This window comes from Alternaria postmessia, assembly GCF_024291825.1.
Source record: "Alternaria postmessia strain BMP 2775 chromosome Unknown scaffold_150, whole genome shotgun sequence".
Lineage (NCBI taxonomy): Eukaryota > Fungi > Ascomycota > Dothideomycetes > Pleosporales > Pleosporaceae > Alternaria > Alternaria postmessia.
Window position 1 is genome coordinate 1 of NW_026260223.1, and position 11908 is coordinate 11908.

Consider the following 11908-nt stretch of genomic DNA (forward strand, 5'->3'; position numbering starts at 1 on the left):
GCTGCTTCACGGTCGCCCATTTTGGTTGAGTACGTGGAGAGATAACACGTGTTTTGTGTGGGAGTGCTGAGATTTGTGAGTGATCAACATCCCCGGGTGATCAACATCCCGGTCAGCTAGCTTAATGGGCATCCCGACTTATCGACAGTCGGCACCAGGTTCCGATCTCGACCTTGAGGCTGTCAGCGTTTTGCGAATAGTGTCCAACGAAAGCAACATCCTTAACTCCACTGAAGGCTGTCAGCGCGTCGCATTTAGTGATCCACGGATTGCACCGTGCACATGTGTAGGTGACTCAACCTGAGTCTATCGGCGCTTTTCGTGTAACCAATAGATGAGTCGCAGCAAGAGAGAAGTACCGGTGAAAGAGTACCTAGGTAGTCGGCAGATCATTGATCGCGTTGTGAAAGCCTTGTATCGCTATTCTACGAACCCTACACCTGGAGACAATAATGCTAGATCGCCATGGAACAGCCGCATAAACCACTGCAAGAACCTGAAAGCTTAAGAGACCGTTGGGCTGATTGAAACCCTTCTTTCCATAGTGCGAGGCTTCAGTCCAATTTAGCGTGTACCCACGCGCCGCGCAGTAGTAGATTATCCATCTCTTGGGCGACGGTCTCGTTCGAGATCTTGAGCTTTAGATAATGCTGGCTAGTCCGTCGTTCGTCCTCCACCCAGACATTAGTGCCATTCGGATATAGATAGTTGTACCCGTTGTTGTTGCCGTACTCGAACCATCTGTCTAGGCCCCTGCCTGCATAGACCATGGTCAAAAAGTCCCACGAGTATTCCGATTTGTTATAGGACCCGTACCATTCCCAGGCTGACTTAACCGGATCATTCGGGGGTCCACACACGGTGAAACGTGCGCCTGACGAAACCTCGACGCCCACTTCTGCACCAAGGAATGTCATGGGAACACATTCGGGCCAAGTGTTGACAACATGCGGTGCATTCTGGATAGCAAAGTTGTACTCTTCATCGAGAGATGGCTCTGGTGAGTATCCACCGCCCATGACCACAAGCTCCTTCACTTTTGCTTTTACGAGCTCGTAGCCGCCTAGAGAGGAATATGCATCGCCGGTTGTATTGAGGAGACCAGACAGCGATCCCATGAAGCCAATTGACACGATGGTCACACTGTTGTTCTTCGCCTCCGCCAACGTCTTGCGATATAGCTCTACTGGATCCCAGGTCTTGTTGACCTGCCCGAAAGGCACTGAACCGCCGGAAAACTCAGCAGCTACTTTGCTCGCGTACTCGTTTCCAAATGGTTCGGGAGAGGTTATGTTTGTAAAAGGCCTAGGCAGTCCGATCGGTACGGTGTTGTAGCCATAATGATTTACAATTGCGGACGCAGCAAAAGCTGTGTATGTCGAGTTGACGTTCACGTTCACGGCGAGGAGGTTCGTGTTTGGCAATGTACATGCGAGAAGTAACGCGGCAGTGTCGCTATTGCGGCGTTAGCTATTGTTCAGGGCTTCACGTGCTACTATTACTCACTCAATCGCCTCGAAAAGATCGGCGTCCACAATCAGGTTCTTGGTTTCTGGTTCTGTTGCCGACTCAACTAGTGTAAAGGCCGACACAATCGCCAGCCCATATGTCAGAGCAAATCGAAAGAACATTGCGTCGCGACTTTCTAATCAGACGATTCACCGTAGATGGGAAGCAGGAGCAACGAAGACCGTCCAGTCGAGCAATGATCGTGAGATGCTGGTGTGTCGATATGGGATAGATGCAACCCGCTCCCACGATCCACAGGAATGATGTGCTCAGCGTGCTAGATCACTACAGCAAGGCGCTCCGCCATCGGATCTTCATACAAAGAAGCTACGGCGATAAACGGCAATCGATCCCCATTTTGCATTGTGATGAGTGGAGCGAATGATACGCGGAGCTCGTGGTGCACAACATGGGCGCGCGATAAGAGCCTGTGTGAGGATGGTCCTCTTTATCGATCTCGGTCGTATTTCGGAAGTGCGTGCCAGCCCAGCGCGAAGAGACGCTTCCTCTTCAGCTTCATCATTGCCTCGCTATGGATATCCAACGTCGCGGAACTAGGGTAGTAGGCTATCACAGAGGGTGGGAGTCAATGACGGTCGAATCTAACTAGTGTGACCGAGCGTCGGCAAGTTACCACGTGACTGGCACGCCTTAGCTTGTGCGAACCTTTACTTCTCTGCTCTTACCTCATCTTCTCCTCGCAATATTACCTTAGTATTACAAATGATTCTCTACTTATACATCTGGTTATGCTAAATCATTCGAACTCCTCTTTAAGGCTGCGCGACGTTCGCAGCTGGTCACAATATGGGAAACTCGGACGACAGCTTCAACGACATCCAAGGTACCGATTACAGAAGCGAACTAGGCTTGACATGGGACGAAGTCGCACAAGAGGGGCATTATTACGTTGAGGCAGAGCAGTCTGGTGTTCTAGATGGGATAGACCCTACACAGGCAGGCAAGAATACATCAGACAACTGGGCATAATTAAATACATTGAGACACGGACGCGACTGAACGATGCTCCTATTAATTTAAGGTTCCGGACAGACAAGGAAGATTTTAATGTCTTTTTAGGTTATCGACTTCTAGATAATAGCATGCGTACCTATTAGAACATAATAACGCTAGAGAAGGTAACTAAAAGCATGTTTGTTGAGCACAATCTGGACTATGAAGATGCAAAGAACATCAAGGGGATGTTGATTCATTCAACGTCGACAGAACTCGATCCAGTTATAGATCAACTCATGCTACGATATTGCAGCGAAGAGCAGTACGTCCGCGTTACTTCGGAAGCCGTTGAGGTCAAGGTTGTTGAGCTAGCAAGAATCCTGTCCCGTCCCTTGGAGAGCACAGCAACGCCTAGGCCCCCCTGCACTGACGATGCAGAGTTTAAGCTCAATGTAGCGAGCTATAAAGATGCAAGGAAGTCTGCTGCTGCCCCAGTCGCACGTTCGATAATGCGTTGCTATCTAGATGTATGTATCTAACTGCGCAGAGCTTTCCTACTATAGATCAAGAGCTAACGTATTCTGTTTCTCTAAGATAAAGTGGTGTATGCCTGTAATGCTTAGTAGAACAGGCTTGACATTATCAGCTCACGGCTTCCGCCCCGGTGCGAACGTCGACGCTGTGATTTAATACACACTAGCAGCTTACGCTCTGTTCGTACAATACCACTACATCAAAGAGAGAAACTAAACACCTCTTAGGACAGAGTACTTCTTCCTACTACAATAAAGCGTATTAGATCTTTATAGATATAAATAGAAAGCTTAGAAGACTACAACGCTATTTATCTTTATAAGTTTTCTTATTAGGAGATAATGTAGACTGTAAGGTATACCTTATTATTTTTGTATCTGTCTGGTTTTTTCCTTGTATGAGGTAATACACTAATGGAGTCAACCAATTTAATACACTCATACTGCTTGATGTATCCCTCGTTAGCGCGCAGGAAACGTTACTCTCTTCTTAGAACAGTTTAAGGCGTGTTTCCTCTTGGGAAGTGCCTAGCTCCGGCTTTACATTTGACAATGATGCAGCAGGATTACCGGTACAAGAAGCCTTTGAGCGCTCCCCGTCCTTCACGTGAAGGACGCAAATTTGCTATTGCCTGTACCGCGCATAGTCAACACGAATGCAAAAAGAGACAACTATCTTTACTTCGTTAACAAGGCGTTTCTCGCCCCTCAGATTGTTACTAACTCTTAGCCACTAACCCGCCATCTTCGACTTAGACAATTAAACACATCTACAACTTTTCTAAGAGCAGATTACCCTAATTCGAAACAAGGGCTCTTAAAATTTGACCCTACAGGAAAAAAGAGGTTTACATCGCTACAACTTCTAGCTAACCGCCTACGCGAGTTAGGCAAAGATGTGGCTTTCAACGATAGAATAGAACCGACATATCCCTTTGCTGTCATCCAGCTAGACTCGTTCCAAGTACGCCTACAGGAAAACATACCTGTTAGCCTCAGCGAGGCTAACAAAAGAGTAGACAACAAACTAAGCTGTCGCCTGTATTACGAATGCATTAGCCAGTAAGCCGGAAGCGACAAGGCGATCGCTGACCGGCAGGACGCGCTTACTTCCTCCACAAGAGATGCTGTGCGTATCACCCACGAACCACCCAATACTACGACACGACCAACGTAAACGTTTGCAAACATGAACAAGCTCGCGTTAACCTGCTTCGCGTTGTCGCTTCTTGGAGTATCTGCATCTTGTCACGAACGCGTCGGTGCGCAAGACGTCATCGCCAAGCTTGGACTGGAGCCAAACCCTGAAAAGGGCTATTACCGACAAACGTTTGAAGACACTGGAAGTATTGGCAATCGCTCGTACTCAACTGCCATCTACTATCTTCTCGAGGGTCAGGCTGGCCCATCCTACTGGCACCGAGTCACCGATGCCGTCGAAATTTGGCACTACTATGCTGGCGCGCCCATGAGGCTGGAGCTGTCGTGGAATAACGGGACAGCAACCCAGCAGCAGACTTTAGGCAGCGACATTTTCAGAAATCAAACTCCACAGGTCATCATAGATAAAGGACAGTGGCAGCGCGCGACTAGTCTCGGACATTGGACGTTGGTGGGCACGACAGTTGCGCCCGGCTTTTCAGAAAATGGGTATGAGTTGCCAGCGCCAGGTTTCCAGCCAGACGATGGCCATCAAACAAGATGATTCCACGAGGTCACACGAGAGGCATACCAGGGCTAGAGAGTCTCCAGATTTTTTGCTCATCTTGTATTGAGAACAGTGCTCGAAGTCAAATCTTACGAATCTGTCGCGATGCCTGTCGGCGTGCTCTACGGACTTCGCTTCACCGGTTCAATTGAGTCTTCCAATAGCTGGCTTAGATATCTGAAGCCACTCCATGCTCTTGTCAGACTGTTGAAGCGCTACTACTGTTGCCATATCTTAACGCCGAGAACACGATCTGAAAATGCAACCTGGCGCGCTTCACAACGCCCGAACGCCAAAACAATATTGTCGGGCATACTACTCCACAAGCAACACGAAGACCTCCCTCCAAATGTTTGTTGCAAACGCCGGTATCAGGGCGGTTGCGACTATCGACGGCACCTCTATTCCACAGCGTCCCTCCATTCATAGAAGCACAACGAGCACATCGTGCGGCCGTCGAATCGATCACGTAGATGCGAAATATCAACCTTGCAGTCGATTTATAATAGCGCCAAGCGAACTGCTATTCTTTCGTAATCAGGCAGCTTCGCCCTCTCATTCTTGCCATCTCACCGTCAGCTGAAGCACCTCGATCAGCTTGGATGCCTAAACATTCTGTATTCTAACTGCTCTAGCAAAGCACATGAGCTTGATCACATACCCATTCACAACTCTTTCAGTTCACATGGCAAGGCTTGACCCGGTGTCTGCTTTCTGACGACCTTGGTCTTGTGCGCGATCTTTGCGCGATCTGTGCGGCTCCGCCACACGTCAGACATGATGGGTGCGCCTTTCAATGATGTAAGCCGACTCTCTGGCGAATAAACTGCGCGCTACTTGAGGCTGCAAAGGTTTCGACCCAAATTGAGATGGGCGGAGTGGCTGCGAAACTCGTGTAAGCCACCTCGCGAGCTTCGGACCTGACTTCGCCAAGGCCGTCACGATTCGAAGAGACACTCCCGCTCACGAGATTGTCTGAGCTGTTCTTTCCTGGAGTCAGACGCGAGACTCCGAGGTCTGGATTGAGCGGTCAAACTCCGTGCTGACTGTGTTCGTGTAGGATTGGGTGGTCATGCATCTTCATCGCCCTCTGCCCATATCCGTTTTCAAGCGTCAAATTTCTATGAATACGATCTCCGAGTATCAAATCTCCGTTTGCCTTATCCTAAGCCATACTAACATCCTGGTAGTTAGAGAGTCAGAGAGGAACTTGGTTGTATTGCGCCATAGCGCCTCCAAAACCTATCGAACGCAGAATGGCCATCTGGGCTGAAGATGCAAGCCACGGACTGTAAGAGCAGACATAAGTACGAGTTTGCTGCTTCATAATTCTCTGGTAGCATATCGAGCAGTCATTTACGCATTATACTATCTTCTATTTCCTCCAGTCTTCACATCTCCACATTCGTTGATCTCCAGCTTATTCAGCAAGGATGAAGTCCTTCTCCATCCTTGGTGCTGCCCTCTTTGGGCTTTTTACTCCAGTCGCCATTGCAGCAGCGATCCCTGCTGAGCTCGCCGAACTTGCCCCATTTACGCCAATACGAGACAGTCTTGAGGAACGTCAGTCCCCAGCTTCATGTGTCAATGTTGGCAACACTGCTACTACCAGGCATTGTTGGGCTCCAGGGTTCACTTCTTCCACGGACATGTACACGTCCTGGCCTAATACTGGTGTGGTTCGCTCATACAACCTACGCATCGAGAACACGACTTGCAACCCTGATGGCGCAGGATCCAGAGTTTGCATGTTGATCAATGGAAGGTACCCTGGTCCCACGATTGTTGCCAACTGGGGCGACACGATCAGAGTAACTGTCCGCAATCTCCTCCAGGCTAATGGTACTTCCATTCACTGGCACGGCTTTCGCATGCTCAACAAGAACATCCAGGACGGCGTCAATGGAATCACCGAGTGTGCATTGGCACCTAACGACGTTAAGACTTATGAGTTCCAAGCGACTGAGTACGGCACGACATGGTACCATTCCCATTTCTCACATCAGTATGGAGACGGAGTCGTTGGAACAGTTATCGTGAATGGCCCTGCTACTGCGAATTACGACGAAGATCTTGGGGTCATGCCAATCACTGACTGGTATTACCAGACCGCGTTTCAAGCAGCCTCCATCGCATTTCAGAATGGCCAAGCTGGACTGGGCCCACCAGTCGGTGACAACATCTTGATTAACGGGACAGCTAAGAACGCAGCAGGAGGGGGCGCATGGAATAATGTGAAGATTCAAGCAGGCAAACGCTATCGTCTTCGACTTGTCAATACCGCGGTTGATACCAACATGGTTGTAAACCTTGACGGTCATCCTTTCCAGGTCATCGCAACGGACTTTGTCCCCATCAATCCCTACAACATTACTCACCTACAAATTGGTATCGGCCAACGATACGATGTGATCATCACTGCCAATCAAACAGCTGGAAACTACTGGTTCCGTGCTGTTGCAGATGGACTTTGTCAATCGCGGAACAATCGCGAGGGACGAGCTGTCTTCACGTACCAAGGCCAGACTGTCGCTGATCCTACCTCAAACTCCACAGCTATCCCTTTCACGGAATGTGTGGATCCGGTCACTAGTCCGAAGATCGCAAAGAATGTCCCCAGCACAACCTTTGCCGCCCAAGCCAAGAGCCTTCCTGTTGCCTTCGGTCCGGTGGCAGCCAACGGCAATACAGTACTCTGGACTATCAATGGCACATCGATGATCATCGATCCCGGAAAACCAACCATCAAATATGTCGCGGAAACCAACAACAGTTTCCCTCAATCATATAACGTCGTGGAGGTACCATCGACTTCCGCCTCTACCTGGTCATATTGGGTGGTACAACAAGCTGTTGGTGCACCGCCTCTTGCTCACCCTATTCATCTTCATGGCCACGACAGCTACGTTCTCGGTGCAGGCGATGGACAATTCAACGTGAGCACCCACTTCAGCCAGCTACGTTTCACCAATCCTCCGCGTCGCGATGTCACTCAGCTCAAAAAGAACGGTTGGCTTGTTCTTGCGTATCCAACGGATAATCCAGGTGCTGTAAGTAATCATACCCTGTTTCAATCCTTGAAGAATACTTTTAGGTATCTTATTATGAACGGACCTCTTACCCGTCGCGCTTTCTCGGCGAATGCTGACTGTTCTTCTCTAGTGGCTGATGCACTGCCACATCGCCTTCCATGTGGGCATGGGTCTCAGCGTCCAGTTCCTTGAGCGCAAGCAGTCTATCAATCTACCTGCTGCCGGCTCCGAGTGGTACGGCAACTGCAAAAATTGGGCTAGCTACAAAGCTGGCACGACAGACATCTGGCCCCAAGACGACTCTGGTCTTAAGAAGCGCTGGCCTCCTCTTATTGAAGGCGGCTCAACGTTCAGATTGGACTAGATTCTTCGTTCGTACACCCTCGTTCGCAAAAGATATCGATGGTCAGCAGTGTCGGATTCAACCTACAAGGGCGATGCAACCGTTTCAACTTTTCGCGTCGTATGCTTGGAGACGTTTCGCCTTTCTTGGTTCGCGCGTTCTCTTCTAACTCTCCTTCAACCCGGTTTTGTGTTTACATCTTCTTTCTGATACATACCTTGTTGTGGTGGCTCAGTTCGTATTCTGATTTGGGAACCGCATGTACATACTTCTGACACTACTCATACCTTCAATGTATATATTCCAGCAACAAATCATTCGCAAACTGCAGTTCGATCCTTACCCCATGTCCAGCCACCATTCTTATTCCGGCTATCGCACGGTGGCTTAGGTCTTGCTGACCTCTCCTAAGACCTGGGGTACGCACGGCACGGGAGTACATCCAGCACTGACCAATCACCATGCATCCAGGAATTGCCGGCCAGCTCAGTACGAGGAAGCGAGCGGGGAAGCTCGACCTCCACCACAGCGTCGAGCATGCTGACCAGTGTCATTCGTCCGAACAGCAGTCTTTGGCGATGGTGGCTTCTCGGCGCCATTGGATATATATCCAGCCAGTTAAAAGGAGTGGCTGAACTCCATCGGCTTTACTTGGCGAATGGAATGTCGCGACTCTAGCATACGGAGTCCGAGACGAGCATATTGTCAGGCATGTCGTGATGTGGGTTATTGGACTCCAAGACACGGGCGTTCTGTGGACGTGTACCCCACCACGCTTGTGCATGTGGAGAAGAGACTTGAGCGACAGGGTGCTCTTGGAGCTGATAAGTGCAGAGCACCCTGAACTCGTGTCGCAAGGTTACGGTTGCCATCTGACATTAGGACTTTGGTTTGCCAGCAATACCGAGAGCCCATCGCAGCAGCTATGGCGACAACTACGACAGCGCATCCAGCGCCTGCGATGAGCAGTACAGATTCTGATCGGATTGACAAGGAGCCGCGACTTACTCACACATCGACGAACATCTCCCTCAGTCCGGAGCTATTCGAGAAGTTGTATCTCGCACCCAAGACACCAAATGCGAACGATCACGTCGGACGATATGCCAATGCGACACCGTTGGGCTTCCTGGGGTAAGATGATCATCGCATGTACGAGAGACACAGTACTGAGTACCCAGCAGATTCGTCATCTCAACCTTCACCTTTTCCATGGTTTTGATGGGCTGGGGCGGCGCTTCTGGTCTCCAGGCTGTCGTGTAAGTATTTGTTCCCTTGACAGTGTGCACTTCCCGTCTCTAAACTGTATTGAGCCATTCTTAGTGGTATATTCTTCTTCACTGGCCCAGTACTTCTTACCCTGGCAACAATATTCCTCTGGATCCAAGCGCAGTTCTTTCCGATGATGGTTTGTGGTCTCTTCTCGGTGTTCTGGTTGTCCTTCGGAATGTTGCAATTACCTACACTTGGTCTTGCAGCAGCCTACTCATCCGATGGCGATGCAGCAGCAGGGGCTGTAAGCAAAGAGATGAATGCTGTCATCGCACTGTATCTTCTTGTTTGGGGCTTCGCATTGGGTACATTCTGGCTGTTTACGATCAGAATCAACGTAGTGTTTGCTGGCATCTTCGGGTTCGTGACAATCGGTGCCTGGGTGTTGAGCGGAGCTTACTGGGCGTTGAGCAACGGAGAGTTTGACAAGGCGCTTAGGTTGCAAAAGGTAAGCTGATCAAATGTTTCCAGAACGTTGCTGATGTTTAGCAGGCTGGTGGGGCGCTTCTATTCATAGTAGGCTTACTGGGATGGTACATGCTCTTCGTTATTATGGCGGCAGAGATGCGATGGTCGGTTTGCCCACCTGTTGGAGATCTGAGTAAATACTGGGCCAAGACAGATGTTGAGATTGGTGCAAACGCAGGTGAAAAGAAGGACTAGGCGTCAGCTTAGCACCCTGTTCAAGGTACAGTACTCATCTGTTGCTACACGCATGAGCCCTTGGATATAATATATGAAAACATTTTCGGTTCCCACTAAACACTCTTTAGCTCGCCATCTTCGCGTGAAGCGACTGCATGTCTGCTACCAGCCCGACGAATCCTAGAGGGAGTAACCGACGGGTTCACTGTCAGACATAGGGTCACAAAAAAAGCAGGTTAGAGAATGAGCAAACGCAACATTGGTCGCATGGATGGTCCATTTGGATGTAAGACTATTGGTACCCGATGTCTTCGTTCTCATATAAAAGCCGTCTCAAAATCTTCGGTCCGCTGGTGACGATGGGTGTGACGATCACCAGCGCGCTCTCTACTCTTGCTTTGGGCTCGTCGCTCGCCGCTGCGATGCGAAGACCGATGCTCGTGCCTGTCACGGCTGTGCGTGGAAGTCCTAGGCTCACGCTTGTCACGGCTATGGCTAGGACTTGTGTGGCGATGCTTGTGGCGCGACGACGCACTGTCCTTCTTGGGAGTGCCATGCTCGCTGTCTTCCACGTCTCGCCTCTTTCTCTTGAGATGTCTACTCCGCCTATCCTCGCGTTCCTGAGCTGATCGTAGCTCCATCAATTCGCGACTGCGCTCCTCGGCCCATTGTTTCCTGTCCTGCTTGGACTTCTTCAATTGTGCCTGTGCCTTCTGCATGAAGGCAAAGGGGTCGTTTGTGGATATGCGGGCCTGCTCTCTTTCTTTACGGCGCGGGTCTTCATTTCCCCAAACGTCCTTGTTCACGAAGCCTTCGTAGATTGACAGTTCCTTCTTGTCTCCAGCGCTCTGCTTGGGCGAATGTACGGCAGCGTACCAGGGTCGACTGACCCCGTCCCTTCCTGCCGCACTGGAGAAGCGCATGGTGAACTGGGACTCGATGGCCTTTTCCTTCTTGCGCTTCTCCTGTTCCGCTTCTGCGTTTCTCTCACGCTTGAGGGCGTCTTTCATGTCTACCGGAAACAAGTCAATGTGGCCGGCATGGTCTTGCAACGGGGCATCACTCGCAGTGCTCCGTAACTTCAGGACTCTGGCGTCCTTGTCGTCATGCTCAGGTCGCGCCGTGACGGACTTGGCCATGCGTATGTCCAGATCGGTATCATCCTCCCCAGCGAGCTTCCTCCTTTTCCTGATATGTCCGCGTTCATCTGCGTGTCCTGAGCGCCTTGATTCTGACGTCTTGCTGGCTTGTCTTTCTGGCAAAGGTGGGGGCGTTCGACCTCGGAGAATGGCAGCACGTCGTTCGGCATCGAGCTCTTGCATGCGCTGCTCATCGGCGGCTTCGCGTGCGGCAGCGGCAGCCTCGTCGGCCTTGACGCGCGCTATGTTGTCGGAATTGTATACGTTCCATGACTTCTTGCCGAGCAGGTGTCTACAGTCGTTAGTGACTCCAAGGGCTAGAGTTGGGAGAGGAGAGCCACTCACAGAGGCATGGTGACATGTGCCAGGCGGACGAGACCAGAGCGTGTTGTTTGTTGTCATGCGCCATCGGGACGGCCGCCTTCTTAACTCTCACCAGCGAGGTCGGGCGCGGAGGCAAGCAGTGGCACCCGTCGACGCGAACGGGAGCGACCTTGCATTAGCGTCGAGCGGGGCCCTATCCAGTTCTCTCCCCACAGTGCCATTGGCATAACCCAAAGAGACGACCCGAGTTCCTGGCTAGATGCATCGCCTTCAATAGTGCCCCTCTGATCTGGCTTCCCCGTGGTAACCGTCGTATCGATTCCCTTGTTGCTTTTTCCTAGCGTGCATCTGGCCACAAGACGAGCGCTCCCAGCCACGCTGCGGCTATCGTCTAGACCTCTGCATAAGCTCTCAAGACGCGGTCCCGACCTACATAACACAACGTC

The 11908-nt window shown here is 50.7% G+C and overlaps 5 protein-coding genes across 5 annotated transcripts; 3 read left to right on the plus strand and 2 right to left on the minus strand.

The window, feature by feature from the left end:
* Positions 1-554: 554 nt before the first annotated feature.
* Positions 555-1631, minus strand: J4E82_010894 (uncharacterized protein; the record flags this gene model as incomplete). The annotated part of the gene is made up of 2 exons (XM_051737104.1): positions 555-1455; positions 1507-1631. 2 exons carry the CDS (start codon positions 1629-1631, stop codon positions 555-557), a joined length of 1026 nt encoding a protein of 341 aa, XP_051583127.1.
* Positions 1632-4188: 2557 nt separating this feature from the next.
* J4E82_010895 (uncharacterized protein) lies at positions 4189-4704 on the plus strand (the record flags this gene model as incomplete). Its single annotated transcript, XM_051737105.1, has 1 exon — positions 4189-4704. One exon carries the CDS (start codon positions 4189-4191, stop codon positions 4702-4704), a length of 516 nt encoding a protein of 171 aa, XP_051583128.1.
* Positions 4705-6140: 1436 nt separating this feature from the next.
* On the plus strand, positions 6141-8103 carry J4E82_010896 (uncharacterized protein; the record flags this gene model as incomplete). The annotated part of the gene is made up of 2 exons (XM_051737106.1): positions 6141-7757; positions 7870-8103. 2 exons carry the CDS (start codon positions 6141-6143, stop codon positions 8101-8103), a joined length of 1851 nt encoding a protein of 616 aa, XP_051583129.1.
* A 904-nt stretch (positions 8104-9007) lies between these two features.
* Positions 9008-10017, plus strand: J4E82_010897 (uncharacterized protein; the record flags this gene model as incomplete). The annotated part of the gene is made up of 4 exons (XM_051737107.1): positions 9008-9216; positions 9267-9341; positions 9406-9802; positions 9847-10017. The coding sequence occupies 4 exons, from the start codon at positions 9008-9010 to the stop codon at positions 10015-10017; spliced, it is 852 nt and encodes a 283-aa protein (XP_051583130.1).
* Positions 10018-10291: 274 nt separating this feature from the next.
* J4E82_010898 (uncharacterized protein) lies at positions 10292-11491 on the minus strand (the record flags this gene model as incomplete). Its single annotated transcript, XM_051737108.1, has 3 exons — positions 10292-10443; positions 10535-11430; positions 11484-11491. 3 exons carry the CDS (start codon positions 11489-11491, stop codon positions 10292-10294), a joined length of 1056 nt encoding a protein of 351 aa, XP_051583131.1.
* Between the last annotated feature and the right edge of the window lie 417 nt (positions 11492-11908).